Raw genomic sequence first — 17756 nt, 5'->3', positions numbered from 1 at the left:
TCTTCGTGTAACCTGGGGCATCTCTGAGAGTTTCTGAATTTCAACATAACATACCCCATTGATAATTTTGAGGCCAACAGATGAATTCTGTATGGACAATGCCACAGATGTCAGGAAAACAAATCAGTATTATTTTCCCCTGTGATTGGAGTTTCCTATTGTCAACTTTAGTTCTTGGCTTTTAGGACATGCTGCAAAATGCCATATCAACCATCATTCACTATTTGCCTCAAAAAAAAAAAAACATGCTATTTGGTCCAGCTTCCATGGAAAAATTAGAACAACTGTCAGTTCTTCAAATGTGTGACACAGTCTTCACAAACACTTCCTTCACATTAAAGTTTCCTTTGCAAAGTGAGATGTTTCTTTATTTACAGCAACTCCATGGCCATAATTCTCTCAGTTAATTGTTTATTGGAACAAAGAAAACCTCTGTTTTTTTTCCAGCATTTTCAATGAGCCTTCAATCAATCAATCAATCAATCAGTTAGCCTTTACTAAGTACCTACTATGTACCAGTAACTGTGCTAAGTGTTAGGAATATAAAGAAAAGGGGAAAAAAAACCCCAACCCTAGCACCTGCTTTCAAGGAACTCACTAAGTAATAGAGGAGACAACATGAAATCAGGTACATCTAGATAAGATGTATACAGGATAAATTGGGGGTAGTCTTAGAGCAAAGTCACTAAGATTAAGGTGAATTGGGAAAGGGATCCTATGGAAGGTGGGATTTCAAAGGGGGAATTTCTATGGGATTTCATAAATTTTGAGTTGGAAGGGAGCTTAGAGGCTGCCGAATTCAAGGTTTTCATTTTATAGATGAGGAAAGAGGGCCAGAGTTTAACAGACTTGCCTAAAGTCACACACGTAGTAAGTAGCAGAGTCAGGATTTGAACCCAGGACCCCCCATACCAAATCCAGAGCTCTTTCCATTTTTCCATGTGTCAGTGAAAAATAGGCTTTTGACTTGATCTACTAAGGGAAATTATTATGCTATTATATTAATGACCAATTATTAAATTAGGATCCATGTTTTTCTCCTTAGTTTCCTCATTAAGGTTCAGTTCTCGTTAAAGTACATGAAGAAGGTGATTGAGATTACCCTTAGCTCTCTAGAAATACTCTCTTAAATCCCGGGCAGAACCCCACCCAACTAGGAGAATTAATTTGCGTTTAGAATATAAACAGAATCTAGTCTGGTTGAGTTCTTACCCTGGGGAAAGGGACTCCTGTCCTTGTACCCTGCATTAGAATTTAGGGTGACCCAGCTCAGGAAAGAGAGAACCAACCGCAGTGGTTTGGGTGGAGATGTGCTCCCCTTGCCCAGATTGGTGGAGGCTGCGGAGCCTCAAGATTAAGCCACGTTCTCAGCAGGAGGAGCTGAAAACTTCTAGCCCACCCCTCATTAAATGTCCACCAATCAGGACGGAGTCTCCCTCGTCAGGGGAATTCCGTTAGAAGGCACACGATTTAAGGTGTTTCTGAGCCTCCCTTGGGGTCTTTGGTTACAGACAGAAACCACTGCCCATCCATTTATTGATTGCCAGCTAGCCTAATTAATAAAATGATTATTAATTAAATTATTAATTAATTAAACTCTGTCTCTTGGGGTTTTTCATTTGTTTCACTCAGCATGTTAGCTGTCTTGGCTTTAGATTTAATTCCCCAAACACAGTTTGATGCTGTCTTTGCTTAGATCGGGGCCACTCATATTTCTCCTGACATAAAACAACAAATACTTCTTTTCCCCATGACTGCTGGTAAGCTTTCTGGTTGATTCGGCAGGTGCTGTAGCTGCTGGGTGAATGGATGTAAGGGCCCTTTAGGACAGCTCTTCCTTCTTCTCCATAACAAAAGCAGTCTTGTTATATTAGGCCACAAGGAAGAGAGCTGAGATGGTCAGAGGATAAGACTTACCTTACAGGTAATTTAGTCCAACCTCACTTTACAGAGAAGGAAACTGAGACCCAGAGAGAAGTGACTTGCCCAAGATCATGTCTATTAGGCCAGAATTTTCACCTTTAACTCCCAATCTAACACTCTTAGGTGGTGTAAGGGCTAGAGTACTGGTCTTGGAGTCAGGGATAACACAAGTTTGAATTCTGTCTCAGTCTCACCAGCTGTTGCCATTCAGTTGTGTCTGACTCTTTGTGACCCCATTTAGGGTTTTCTTAGCAAATATTCTGGAGTGGTTTGCCATTTCCTTCTCCAGCTCATTTTACACATAAGGAAACTTAGGCAAACAGGGTGAAGTGACACAGGGTCACAAAGCTAGTGAGTGCCTGAGGTTGGGTTTGAACTCAGGCCCATCCATTGCACCACCTAACAGTGTGACCCCGGATAAACAATGAACTTTTATCAGTTTCAGTTTCCTCCCATAAAATGGAGATGGTGATAACATCTACTTCAACAGGGTTGTTATAAGGACCAAATGAGATAATTTATGTAAAACTTTGAAAACACTAAGGAGCTGGAGAAATGTTAGTCTGTCACTAGCAGGGGGTAGGGTTTGTGAGGGGTGGGGAATGAGGAAAGGCCTCCTACAGAAGGTAAAATTTGAGTTTAATCCTGAAGGAAGCCAAGGGGTGCAGGTGAGGAGGGAGACAGTATAGTCAGTAATGCCTGGGTATGGAACCGTGAAGCACTGGGTTTAAATCCTGATAGTTGTGGGGTAGCTAGGTGGAGTAGTGGATAAAACACCAGCCCAGGAGGATCTGAGTTCAAATCCAGCTTTGGATACTCAATAGCTATATCACCTGGCCAAATCACCTCATCTCAATTACCTCCGAAAAGGAAAAAAAAAATCCTGCTAGTTGTGTGAAGGTCACTTAAACTCTATCAGCCTCAGTTTCCTAATTTGAAAAGTGGAGATAATAATAACTTCTACCTCAGGGGGTTGTTTTGAGATAACATAGAAAAAGCCCTTTGCAAACCTTATGATGCTATAGAAATTTCTATTATTATTAGGGATTCTTTTTCAGTTGTGGATTGGACTAGATGACCATTGAGGTCTCTTTCCCCTCTAAAAATTTTGTGATTCTGCACAAAAAAATCCCTACAGTGGCTACTTCTAGACAAACTTTTAGGCAAAATGAAACTACCTTAATATTTCTCCCAAGGGTGAATGTATTGGAAAAGAAAGGATCCTCTTTCAGCACTCTACAGGATCTTAAGCATTTACCTTTGGTATAGTGGAAATAATAATGATGATGCTGATTGATAATAAGCATAATCATCATAATCACAACATAGTCCTAATAGCTAAGCTGAGCAATCATGCTGTTCCCTACATATGAAGCTCTGTCTCCTGACTCCTCGCCTTTTCATGTACTCTCTGTCGTAGCTGGAATTCTTCCTTACCTCCTTTTTTTTTACTTCCTTACCCTCTCCTTTTCTGACTTTCTTCAAGATTTAGCTCAAATCCTACCTTTCCTAGGAGATCTTTCTTGATTCCTGGCCTCCCTGCTGCCCACCCCCACCTTTTCTGCCCCCGTTGCCCAAGGACCTTCATTTTGAGATTGCCTTCCGTTTAGGCTGCGTATATCTTATGTGCCTAGTTATTTGCACATCGTCTCCCCATTAGACTCTAACTACAGTGATGGCAGAGACTGTTTTTCACTTTTTCTTTGTATACCCGGCATGAAGTATAACCCTGGCTCATCTAGGCATGCCCAGTTGGCTTTGACGAAGCCTTTGATCACGCCCAGTTTGTCTAACATGGAGGCCACTGCATCATGGTAGGCCATGTGGGTGTGGGTAGATTCTTTGGATTGATGATCTTGACATGCTCCAAAAGCTCCTCAAGGGCACCTCCGTGTTAGAACCAGACATGCCCAGAGAAGCCCCAATGACTAGCCAATAGTAGGTGCTTAATAAATGATTGTTGACTGACCAAGCTGCAATCCATCTTCTAAAGTAGCCCATTCTACTTTAAGAAAACTTTAAACTCTCAGCACATTTTTCCTTACACTGAACCAAAATGTTTCTTTGTGACTCCTACCTACACAGTTTTCCAGTTGTAAGTTTTCTTCAAATGGGCTATTGATTAGATCAACTATACAGTGATATAAATTCTCATGTCAGTATAGAGTAAGAATTATGAAGGTGTTTTGTGGTAGATCAAGCTTGGGGGGAAAAAAATTCAGGTTACATGATGGCCAGATAGCACATCTCTCTCTCTCTCTCTCTCTCTCTCTCTCTCTCTCTCTCTCTCTCTCTCTCTCTCTCTCTCTCTCTCTGTCTCTCTCTCTGTCTCTGTCTCTCTCTCTCTCTTGCTCTGTCTCTCTCTCTCTCTCTCTCTTGCGCTCTCTGTCTTTCTTGCTCTCTCTCTCTTCCCCCACATTCTTTCATTTCTCTGCCTCTCTCCATCTCTCATTCTTTGTCTTTTGTGTGTGTAAGGCTAGAATTTTGACCATTAACCCCAATCTAACACTCTATAGGTGGTGAAGAGGATAGAGCACTGAGCTTGGAGTCAAGGAAAACATGAGTTTAAATCCTATCTCAGAGTCTTATCAGTTGTTGTGTCTGACTGTGACCTCATCTGGGGTTTTCTTGGTAGAGATATTGGAGTGATTTACCATTTCCTTCTCTGGCTTATTTTACAGATGAGGAAACTGAGGCAAACAGGGTTAAGTGACTTGCCCAGGGTCACACAGCTAGTAAGTGTCTGAAGGCTGGATTTGAACTTACAAACATGAGTCTACCTGACTCCAGGCCCAGCACTCTGTGCACTGTACCACCTAACTGTGTCTCTCATTCTCCCTTTCTTTCCGTCTCTGCCTCCCTCCCTCTCTGGCATTATTTAGGGTAGTGGTGTCAAACACAAGTAGAAATGAGGGGCCACTTATCCATACATAAGTATCCCTGCAGTCCCACACATTGATTTAAAATGACTTAAAATTGTCTTTAAAAGGTAATATTATCTGTGTTTTATATTATTTTATTGTGTTAAATATTTTTCAATTCCATTTGGATCTGATTTGGGCTCTAGTCAGAGTGTTTCAGTCCATGGGTTCTTGGATACATCTGATTTAGGGCATGCTCTATGATCCTAAAATAATTACTTATCCTTTAAAAATGTCTAGTTTCTTACAAAATGTTTAAGGTTTCTGACATAGAAATTGGACAGGCAATTCCCACGTAAAAATGAATCGTATCTCCAAGTTTCAGCGGTTGGTGGTGTATTTAGAACACAAAACACATTGAATAGAATTCAGGAAAATGGTGGCTAGGGTCCCTGGCCACCAGGTGGCACCATAGTGCACAGAGCACCAGGCCTGGAGTCAGGAAGACTCATCTTCCCAAGTTCAAATGTAGCCTTGGCACCTAACTAGCTGTGTGACCCTGGGCAAGTCACTTAATCCTGTTTGCCTCAGTTTCCTCATCTGTAAAATGAGTTGGAGAAGGAAATGGTAAACCACTCCAGAATCTTTGCCAACAAAGCTCCCTATGGGGTCATAAAGATTTGGACTTGACTAAAAACAACTGAACAAGATTCCCAGGCCTCACTTAAAAAAAACTAAGGCCCAGACATAGTAGTTCTTACCTGAGTTTTGGGTTCTGAGATTAGAATATGATCAGAAGTGAATTGAAGAGAGGAAGAATAGCAAAATAAATCTCTTCCTCTTGTTGGCAGTTTTCAAAAAAACTAGAATTTAACATTGGCTCCCTACCCATCTCTCTTTCCTCAGTGCTTGATTTCCCTTTCCCAGGCCTCTGAGGGCCATCTCCAGTCATCCTGATCTGTATCTGGCCACTGGACCCAGATGGCTCCAGAGGAGATAGTGAGGCTGGTGACCTTGCATGGCCCTGCCTCACTTAAATCCAATTCACTTGTAAGTGATGGCATCGCCTTCCTGATGTCATGGTCCTCTTTAAAAAAGATGGACAAATAACAACCAGGCCCATCAGGGCCCCATATACTCCTAAATCCTGCATTTCGGCACCGTGCCTGGGCCTACCTGAATCACCAAAGTGTTGCATATTCCAGAGAGCTCTACCTCTATCCACCCCCCGCCCCACTCTCCCATCCCCCAGCAAAATTCCCATTCTGTCAGTAAAACTGATTTCAGTTACGTATTAGGCTGGAATAAAGCTAATTCTGTTAATTTATACTAAGTTGCAAAGGAATGATCACCCCCAGATATATCTGTAGTTCTGAAAATATTCAGAAAGTATAGGGAAATAATCACCCATCCCCCACTTTTTTTTTCTTTTGGCGGGTAGATTGGTGGGAGATGGAGAGTTGCTATTTTAACCTGGGGACCTGTCCCTAAAGTCAGATACCGTGGACTATTTTTGCTTTTCGTAGATTTTATGTATCATCCATTTCTGGATCTGTCGATTCCCTAAGAGCTTACGCTGGCTTTAATAATCAATCAATCAATAATAATGATTGTTGTTACTGTTCAGTTGTATCCAACTTTGTGACACTGTGACAATGTCCATGGGGTTTTCTTGGCCAAGATACTGGTGTGGTTTGTAATTTCCTTCTTCAGCTCATTTTACAGATGAGGAAACTGAGGCAAACAGGGTTAAATGACTTGTCCTGGGTCACACAGCTAGACTCCAGGCCCAGCCCTTTATCCACTGAGCCAGGGATAACAATAACTACCGTGTTTCCCCGATAATAAGACCTATCCCTAAAATAAGCCCTCCCCCGAAAATAAGCCCTATTGAGATTGCTACTGTAGTGAAGGTGATCCCCTGCACTACACGCTACATTACGGTACCCTCTGTATGCACCGTCCCCCCGTCCCCCTCCCCCTGGGTGAAACGCACGCCGCGCTCCGAGCTGCATCCAATCAGAGCTGCAGCAGTGAGAGCGTCATCCTGTTCTTTATTGAATTCATTATTGAATAAAGGTACATTTTTTTGTTCACATTTACCTGTTTATTAAAATTGCTGTCAATGTTCATTAAAATAAGCCCCCCCCTGAAAATAAGCCCTCTGGTGTTTTTCTGTCCAAAAAAAATAATGACAGTGTCTTATTATCGGGGAAACACGGTAGCAGTTATGTAGTACTTTAAGGTTTGCTCTAATGACAACAGAAGTTTTGGTGTTGGATCTGGGCAACGATTGGGAACTGGGCGACTGTAACTATTTCTCTCTATAGGTGGGTCATTCATAAGCTTGCACGGCCCACATTTATTTTCCATCATTAAGTTCAGTGATGCTGAATCCAGCACAATGCAGCGTTTCAGTAATGTCTTGCCATGGAACATTGCAAAATTATCAAAAGCAATCATTTTATTGAAAATTGTGCTTTTATTATAGCTCCATGATAGTATCAATAGACTCTTAAGACTGGAATTTATTCTATAGCTCTATATAACTCTATGGGAGAATTCTGGTCATTACATTAAATGCTCCAAATGGAAAATAAAACAAAACCAGAATTTAAACCTTAAGTAATTTCTGAAAAATGGAAACAAATTCCTAAAATTTAACGTGTAAAGAAGCCCTGGATATTTTCTAGTCTAACTGCCTTCTTTTATAGAGGAAGAAGCTGAGGCCTAGGAGGACCCAGAGCCTGGGTTCCTACTCTAAATCCTCTACTGCTTTTATTAGGCTGCCACGGCAAGTTTTGCTGCTGTTGTTTAGTTGTGTCTGAATCTTTGTGACCTTAGTTGGGGTTTTCTTGGCAAAGATAATTGTGTGGTTTGCTATTTCCTTCTCCAGTTCATTTCTCCATTCAGATAAGAAACCGGAGGCAAACAGGGTTACATGACTTGTCCAGGGTCACATAGTTAATAAGTATGTAAGCCTAGATTTGAACTCAGGTCCTCATGACTCCTGACTCCATTACATGACATAAGCTGGCCACCCTGGTCTAGGCTTTCTTTGAAGTCAATAGTAGAACTTGAAAGAATATCATTAACGAGGTGGCTAGGTGGCACAATGAATAGAGCACCAGCCCTGGGGTCAGGAAGATCAAATCTGAGTTCAAATCTGGCCTCAGATACTTAATACTTACTAGCCTAGTCACCTTGGGCAAGTCACTTAACCCCAATTGCCCTGCCTTCCCCCCTCCCCCCCAAAAGCAAAACAAGAAAACAAAAATGTCATTAACAATTTACTGAAAGGGGAGCTTAAGGAATTAGCCAGACCTAAAAAATGGAAGACGCATCGAGAAATCTGTGATTTTGAGATTTGAATGACCAAACAAGATGGTGGGAGAAAGGTAAAGGGTTGAGCAGGATGGTGCAGCGTCAATGATGCTGGCTTTGTTGGGCTTGGAGTCAGGGATATCTAAGATCAAAATCTCGACATGCTCTTACTAGCTGTGTGACCCTGGGGAAGGCACCCCCAGCCTCAGTTTCCTCAAATGTAAAATGAGAGAGCTGGACTCAGTGGTCTCTAAGGTCCCTTCTACCTCTAAGTCTATATTCTTATTTCATGGAAAGCCCAGTTCTGCCACTTTCTACCTTTGTGACCTGGGGCAAGGTACAAACCTCCCTGTACCTTGGTTTCTTTATCTGTAACATGAGGACATTGGACAAGATAACCTCTGAGGCCCCTCCTAATTTTAAGCCTATGATTTTATGAACTAATCCAAGTCCAAATCTCAGCATCAAATCTTTCCTGAAAACTGTAGCAATAAGGGGTGGACAATTCTTTTAGAGAGCATGTTCTGGGTCCACTGACAGCACAGAAACCAATCAGTCAGATAGCTTTGTTTTCCTGCTATGGAGAAGAGTCTGCAGGAGACCATTTTGGAGGTAGCCATAACGAACAGATCAATCAATCAATCAATCTATTAATTAACAGTGAATTGTTCTGTCACCTGTAACCGTCATTACTGGGTAGTATTTTAGTGTGACAGCAATGTAACAGGGCATAATGATAAAGCAGTGAGTGCAATCCCCTGCTCTGGAGGGCAATGGAACAGCTGCTATGTTATGAGAAATGCTGCTGAGGTTGGGCAGACCAGAGCAGACTTGGACTGCATAGTGGATTAGAATGCTGCCCTTGGATTCAGGATTGACATCCAACCTCAGACACTAGCTGTGTGACCTTGGACAAGTCACTTAACCTCCCCCAGCCTCAGTTTCCTCATCTGTAAAATGGGGATAACCACAGCACCCACCTCCCAGGATTGTTGTGAGGATAAAACGAGATATTTGTTGAAGCTCTTTATAAACTTTAAAGCACTCTAAAAATTTAGCTGCTATGCCGAAGCAATGGTACATACCTGTGTATACATTAGCCAGAAGTACTTTAGGCCGCTTGCCTTCATGCACACATACACACCCTCCCTGTCCCAAATTACTTTGGTATTTCAGTGAAAGGGCAAGAAAGAAGTGTGAAAATACGGGGCTTGGTGCAAACAGCTACAGATACTCTGGGATTGCCTCGCTCCATCCCGGCTAGGCCTGGCACATGTTAAAAGTGCACTAGATGCTCATTGATTGGCTGGTGAAAGAGACGGCAGATGCTCTGAGGAAATCTCCAACGAGGTTTCTCCCTCCCACCTTCATGGGCTTGGACACAGAGTGTGGTTATCTCATCTCAGAAGGATTTTTGAAGGGCTAAGCTTAGCTGAGTTCTCACTACACTTCTGTAATTCTGGGACATCCCCAAGGGCTGTGGGCAGTAGGCCCAGGGTTCCCCATAGCTTCAGGGAAGGGGAACATAAACCTTGTGGTTCCCCGTTCATGAAAAGGTCCTACTTGTGAGCACAGGGCATCAGGGTCAGGGCAGAGGAACTGTGGTCATACAAATATTATCACTACAGATCCATACTGAAAAGGGAAACTAAATATAATGTAAATCATAGGATGGAGTGAGGATAGGTAGAGTGCTGGGCCTAGACTCAGGAAGACTCATCTTCTTGAGTTCAAATCTGGTCTCAGGCACTCACTAGCTTACAGTCACTTCACCCTGTTTGCCTCAGTTTCCTCATCTGTAAAATGGGCTGGAGAAAGAAATGGCAACTCCCTCCAGTATCTTTGCCCAGAAAAACCCACATGGGGTCACGGAGAGTCGAACGTGACTGAAATGACAGAAAAACAACAAGGACAGGGCTTGGACCTGTGATTTAATTTGTATAGGGAGCCCCTTCATTTTACAGATAAGGAAACTGAGGCACAGGAAATTGCCAAGCTCACAAAGAAAGTGACAGAGCTAGGATTTGAACCCAGGACCTAAGAACATAGATTCACAGAGGGAAGGGACCTCTGCGACCACCAAGTCCAATCCCCTCATTTTACCGAAACGTGGAACAAATTAAGGACTCTGTTAGTACAGTGCCTGACACATAGTAGGTGCTTACTAAATGTTTAGCAACTATTCACTATTGACATTCTATGAGCTATACTCACATTTCCACACTGATTTCCTGGGTTCCACAGAGCCCGGTGGTTGAATGTTCATTACTCATTTAGAGATGGAAGGACCTTAGAGACACACCCCACCCCCTTATTTTACAGATGAGGAAACTCAAGCTGAGAGTGCCCTGCCCAGAGTCACACAGCTAACAGAAGCATGATGCAATATTCAAGGTTAGGGAGAAATGTTATATCAGTTGAGAAAACTGCTAACAACAAAGACTGGTATGTTCCCTCACATTTATAATCTTAGAGAGTTGTCTAGACCAGAAGTGCCAAACATGTAGCCAACAGGTTGAATGCTGTCCACAATATTCCCAAGCCTCCAGAGTAAAGCGTAATTGGGAAATATTTAACAAAATAAAAATACAATAGAACACGGACAATATCAGTATGTGGTTTTCTAAGACAATATGATGCTAGGAGGGAAGCTTATATGGTTTAGTGGGCACCCCCCCCCCCCATTTCTATTTGAGTTTAACACCACTAGTCCAGAGCATTGTGGGAGAAGTTAAGTGACTTGTCCAGGGTCACACAGCCACTATACATCAGAGCTGGGACTTGAACCCAGGTTTTCCTCCCTCCAAAACCAGCTCTCTACTATGAATAAGTCTCTGGTAGTAGTTAGGAAGCCTAAAAGGTTTACACTAAAATAGATAATTGGACATATTTTTTTTTAAAGGAACAATGTCTTCTGTAAAATTACCATCTCTCTCTCTCTCTCTCTCTCTCTCTCTCTCTCTCAGAATCACCTATTTATAGCCAAAAGGGGACTTAAAGGCTATTTAGTTCAATCTCTTTCTTCTACGGATGAAGAACCTGAAGCTTAAAGAGGTAAATGATTCAGCCAAGGTCATATGGGTAATAAATGACAGAACAAGGACTTCCTGCCAGTTCCTCTGGCTCCAAAACTAGACCTTTCCCCCTTACATCAGGCTGGTTTTATCTTGTATATGTTTAAGCCTTAGATACTTTTCAGATCATCTTCCATTCCACAAACATTTATTGAACATCTGCTACAAGCCAGGTACTTTCCTATACACACATTAAACCTGATCATCACAACAAATCCATGAGATCACTGAGAAATGAGATTAAGTGATGCCCTGAAATCAGAAATGTGTTAATGAAAGGGACAGGACTAGAACTCAAGTTTTTTAGGTCATAATCCAATGGATTATGCAAAGGCATTATACCACATTGCCTCAGCGTTCAATGATTGTGTCAACTGGTAATCAATCAGTAAGCCTTTGTTCGGAGTTTACCTTGTGCTAGGTGCCTTGGCAAGGACTGGGAATACAAAGAAAAAGTAAAAACAGTCCCTGCGCTCCAGGAGACTGCATTTGGTGAGGGAGATAACATATACATAAATAGATATATACAAAACACATAGAGAGTAGGTGGTAGATAACCTTAGAGGGAGAGACATTAGCAGCTGGAAGGAAGTGCAGAAGGTAGTGTTTGAGTTGAGTCTTGAAGGAAAGTAGGGACTGCAAAGGTGATGAGGTGAGAAGGGAGAAAATTCTAGGAACGAAGGACACCATTGCAAAGGAAACAAGATACGAACTATTGTATGTGAAGAACAGCAAGGAAGCCTGTACTGATGGACTGGTGAGTTTGTGTAAGTTACATGTACTTAAAAAAAGGGAAAGGAAAGATAGGAAAGGGCTAGGTTGTGAAGGGTTTAGCTTGTAATTGATCCTAGAAGTGATAAGGAATCATTGGAGGTTATTGAATAGGGAGTGACATGATCAGACCTGCTCTTCAGGAAAATCACTGGTAGGTGTGTAGAGGGTGTATTGGAGTGGGGAGAAACAGGGCAGGGACATCATTTAGGAAGCTATCGAAGGCCCTGGAAAAGGGTGGTGGATAGAAAGGGATGTATGCTAGAGATATGGAGAAAGAAATGACAAAATTTGGCAACTGACTGGATATGTGGGATGAAAGTGAAGCGCTGAGAGTGATGCTGGTGATGACAACCTGGATGTCAGATGGATAATGATGCCTTTGACAGTAAAAGGGAAGTCTGAAGGATGGGTGGGTTTTGGGGGATGTTTTGAGTTGGACGTGCTGAGTTTCAGATGCGTATGGGACATACAGGTCTACTCCATCTAATGTAATGCCAACAGCCGATAGTGATTTTGCAATAATATTAAGATGTTATAACCATTTTCTACTACGGTGATTCTCTGCAATCCTTCCCCTTACTCCTCACCTCCTATCTCAGTGAAACAATGTTAGGTCAGTTTCCTGAGAGCAGCCAAGCTCAGTTCCTGCCTGGTATCTGCTCAACTTCCTACAATGTATCTCCACAGTTAGGTGCCTTTCATGTGTCTGCCTCAACTCTGCCCTGGAATTTTCCTATGGACCTAATATGATCCCTGGTGACATTGTTTACTCTAAAACTATGATGTTCTGAAATCAGTGAAACCAAATAAGGACATTATTAGCATAGAGCCTGGTACATAGTTGGTAGTTAGTAAATGTTTGTTGACTACTGACATTATATGAGCTATGCCTACATCCCCACATTGATTTCCTAGGTTCCACAAAGCCCACTGGATGAAGGTCCATTGAGTCAAAACCTTTCAAGGTTACAAATAAGGTTACAATAACTTGTAGTTGGTTTCCAAAATATTTCATGAATGTTAAGTAGATGAACATCAAACATACTTCTGAGCAGCAATGGAATCAATAACTTCACTTCAACGGTTAGTGTCCTCACATAAACATATGTGATAATATTTACAAACAAGAAAATGAGATGTCCAGCAGCTGAAATTTAGAACGACAAAGATACCAACCCTTCCTGAAATGGTCTTGATCTCTTTTGAACTGAGGGGCTCAAAATCCACTCCAATGTAACCTTCCATGGCCGCCAGGAGATTTTTGCTGAGACAGGGGGACGGATTGCCTTCAGAATGTGCCATTTCCCACCAGGAGGGCTCGTACCAGCCAGGAATGATCCACTGATACTTGCTGCCGAACATGTTTTCATGATATGCCTACAGAGCGAAGAGTTTTAAAAGTCAAAATATCGTTGGACATTCCACTGTCAAAAAAAACATTTTATTTTATTCTCTACATAATTCATATTGGCATCCCACTATTTAGAGGAAAACCACCTAGATGTTTTACTAACATAATCCCCAATTTCCCTTTAATTTTTGCCACTATTATTTCAAAAAAATTTTTTTTAACTCAGGAAGAAAAATTACACTTTAAAAATATTGTAGGAAATTGCAGGTATACCTATCAATTGGGGAATTACTGAAAAAGCTCTAGTATATGATTGCTATGGAATACTACTGTGCTATAAGAAATGATAAGCTCAATGATCTTAGAAAAAATATGGAAAGACTTGCATGAGATAATGAAGAATAAAATGAACAGAACCAGGAGAACGTTGTATACTACAACAGCAATGTTTTGTTTTTTTTGTTTTGGTTTTAAAAAGAAAGACTTTTATTTCTGGAGAAGTTTGGAGTCATTAAAAGAATGTTCTAATTTCTTTTTAAAATTTTTTCCAATTTTTTTTTTTTAGTTTTCAACATTCACTTCCATAAGTTTTAAATTTTCTTCCTCTCTCTTCCCCTTCTCTCTCCTCTCTCTCCCTAAAACAGCATGCAATCTAATATGGGCTCTACAATACATTCTTATTAAATACATTTTCACATTAATCATGTTGCATAGAAAAATTATAATGAATGGGAAAAACCACGAGAAAGAAAAAATGCAAAACAAAACAAAAAAGAAAATATCGTTTTAAGAAGGACCTTGAATGAATAAGTTATTTTGACTATTATAAATACCCCAATTAATTATAAAGGACACATGAAGAAAGATGCTAAAGGCATCTAGAGAAAAAGCTGACAAATAGATGTATAGAATAATTATATGTGTATGTGTGTGTATATATATATATACATACATATACACTGCTATATACCTATTTGTGCCTAATGGTGGCTGTCTCTAGGATGGGCAGGGGGAAGGAAGAAAAAAAAAGAAATTTACATGATAACTTTGTTATATATTTATAAAGAATAATAAATTGTACATAGTAGGTTTGCAGTTTCATGTGTAATAATCTTTTAAATTATACTGTATATATTATATTAATTATATAGTATACAATATTAATATTACATATCATATAATATATTAATATATGATATAACCAATATATTAATTATACTGTATATATTGTATTAATTATATTATATCATATTAATATATAATATAATATTATATAATTAACATATAATATATTAATTATACTGTATATAATTATAGAAATGCTTGTTTTATTCCATAAATTAAAAATAAAATAAATTTAAAATACATATATATATTTCAGATGTAGGTTTTCAATCTTTCTCTTAGTGATGTAAACAAAATCTCCTTACCTTACCAGATCCATATTGAATCTAGAACAGAACATCTAACTTGAAATCTAGTTTCTAAAAGGTGAAGAATTAATCACTTACATGGGGATTGATTATGCCCTGCTGCCTCTACACATGTACATATATGAATATACACACTTCTACTCTATGTACGTATAACTCGGGGTGTGCTGGAAAATGTCCAACAAGCAGTTTGCTGTTCCTCCTCTCCACGAAAAGTAAGCATGACACACTTTTAAGTTTAACTTGCATCACTAACATTTCCTGCATCATTTTCTTAAATCTTGAAATCAACAATACAATCAATCAAGCCTTGCTTTGTAGCATTTGTTGATTTCTGAGGTGTGAATGCTCACATTGAAAATTCAACAATCAACTGAACAAGAGCTCATATGAGCTGGCTCCAATGCATTCCAGCTAACACTCCATCTCATGAAAAACTTTGTACAAATATTTGGATATATGTAATCCCTAATTTACATATATCACTGACATATGAAAGGTAGCGGAGAACTTGCTAGCTGTCCCAGGGCAATGGCATAAGATTGAACCCTCCCTCTCTCCTTCAGTCTCTCGTTTTTTTTTTTTTTTATTTTTTTTTAAGCTTTTCCTCTTCTCTTTCTTTCCTCCTTGGTTTTCTGGGATGGCTTAAAATCTTTGCTCTTCAGTTCACACTATAGCTGGGATAGTGGGTCCAAGCTTTCTTTCTGGTGGCAGCAGCATTCAGCCCATCTCATCAATCCTTCCCTGTACTTTGCTCTAGAGTCTCACCTTCTGTAGCTTAATAACTAGAATACCCTGGGTCTGGTTTTCCTCTGCAATGCATATTTTAGTGAATCTTTTTCCAGTCCTTTATGTGCCCAAAGATTCATTATTTATGAATTATGCAAGCCTTTTTTTCTTTGCCTAGAAAATGAAGAGGGAGAATATTTTTATTTCCTATCAGTTTTCCTATTGTTAGCATCAGTAAACAAATCTCTGGGACCGTACATGTTTGCTTCAGGAAAGAAGGGAAAGAGAGAAGCTGAGAGCTGCTGTGTTCTGGTTTGAATGGTCGGGGGGAGGGAAATCTTGGTCAGAAGCAACAGGTGATGACAGTAGAAAGGAAAGCAGATAGTCCAATCCTAGGCTGAGTTCTCTGGGGCCAAGGAAAGAACATAAAAAACCCCAAAAAAATCAATGACCAGGAATGACCTAAGCCTAGGAATTGCCCTGGAGGACCTGTACCTTCTCTCCTAATTCCCCAGAGTACCTTATCCATGAGACCTTTGGGGACTCCTCAGCTCTTGTCCAGCGCTTCACTCCAAAGTCCTGGGCCATGACTATAGGTGTCAACTATAACTCTTTTTTATTTAAAAATATTTTTAGATCTTCATTTTCTTTTACCTCTCCCTGTTTCCCCAAGAAAATAAGAAACACAAATCCATTACAACACAGACAGTAAGCAAAAATATGTTTCTTCTTCTCTTTCAACAATAGTTCTTCAGTCTATACTCTGAGTTGATCACCTCTCTATCTGGAGGTAAGCAGCATGGTTCACCATGAGTCCTCTGGACTTGTCATTGGTCATTGCACTGAGTATAATTTGGGGTTAGAGGAATCCCAGTTTTCCTTGACACATGAATGTAGTGCAATGAGGATGATGAAGATGATAGCAACTCACAGTTATACTGCACTTTTAAGATTATTTATTTTTTGTTTTCAACAGTCACTTCCACAAGATTTTGAGTTCTAAATTTTTGCATCTCTCCCCTTGCCCCACACCAAGATAGCGTGCATTCTAATTACCCCTTCTTCCAATCTGCCCTCTCTTCTATCACCATCCCCCCATTTTCTTATCCCCTTGCCTTCTATTTTCCTGTAGGGCAAGATAGATTTCTATACCCTATTGACTGTATATCTTATTTCCCAGTTGCATGTAAAAACAATTTTTAACATTTGTTTTTAGAACTTTTGAGTTTCACATTCTCTCCCTCCCTCCCCACCCACCCTCACTGGCAGTCAAGCAATTTGATATATCGTGTTTCCCCGATAATAAGACCTATCCCGAAAATAAGCCCTCCCCTTACTGTGTAAGATTCCTCTAAAATAAGCCCTCCCCCGAAAATAAGCCCTATTGAGATTGCTACTGTAGTGAAGGTGATCCTCTGTGCTACACGCTACATTACGGTACCCTCTGTATGCACCTTCCCCCCCCACCCCGTGAAATGCACGCCGCGCTCCTAGTTGCATCCAATCAGAGCTGCAGCAGTGAGCGCGTCATCCTGTTCTTCCCCAGTGATTTGCTTATTGAATAAAGGTGCATTTTTTTTGTTCACATTTACCTGTTTATTAAAATTGCTGTCAATGTTCATTAAAATAAGCCCTCCCCTGAAAATAAGCCCTCTGGTGTTTTTCAGTCCAAAAAAAAATAATAAGACAGTGTTTTATTATTGGGGAAACACGGTAGTTTATACATGTGTAGTCATGCAAAATACTTCCATAACAGTCATGTTGTGATGGGCAAACTATACTTCCCTCCACCCTATCCTACCCCCCCCCCCCACCATTCTATTCTTTCCTTTGACTCTGTCCCTCCTCAAAAGTATATGCTTCTGATTACCCCTATGTAATGGGAATGCAAATTTGGAAGATCTTCCCTGCCCCTAGGCTAAAGTGCACCTGAAGCCTGGGGTGGGAGGCTTGTTTTTCCATAGATACTTTTTGATTGGCCAGTGGGTCCAAAAGGTTGTTACATTCTCTGAGCCAGGAGAAGGCTATATAAGCCCTGATGTGTAGCTTTGTTCTGGGGGCTCACTTTGAGAAGTGTTCTGTGATTTGATCTGTATTCTGGGAAGCCATTGTCCAGAGCCCCCCTGGCTTTGAAAAGCCCAGATGTTGAAACCCAGATGTTGACTGGGTATGGATGTAATGGCTGGACAGTTTGGAAAGCTGTCTACTTGATCTGTTTCTGTTGTGATAATTCTGTCTGTGTACTTTGAAGTTCGGGGTGCTGACCTTTTCCCCTGAACAAGGTAAA

The 17756-nt window shown here is 40.6% G+C and overlaps 1 protein-coding gene across 1 annotated transcript in view; it reads right to left on the bottom strand.

Annotated features, from left to right (window-relative positions):
• GABBR2 (gamma-aminobutyric acid type B receptor subunit 2) overlaps window positions 1–17756 on the bottom strand; it is an 861105-nt gene that overhangs the window by 300113 nt on the left and 543236 nt on the right. The window contains exon 6 of the mRNA XM_069084611.1: window positions 13133–13333. Coding sequence (XP_068940712.1) covers window positions 13133–13333 — 201 coding nt within the window. The remainder of the gene's footprint in view (window positions 1–13132; window positions 13334–17756) is intronic.

This window comes from Petaurus breviceps, unplaced genomic scaffold (genome assembly GCF_028583685.1).
Source record: "Petaurus breviceps papuanus isolate PSGF00001 unplaced genomic scaffold, PetGlider_PUasm1.0 175, whole genome shotgun sequence".
In the NCBI taxonomy this organism is placed as follows: domain Eukaryota; kingdom Metazoa; phylum Chordata; class Mammalia; order Diprotodontia; family Petauridae; genus Petaurus; species Petaurus breviceps.
This window is presented reverse-complemented; position numbering and strand designations above follow the sequence as displayed.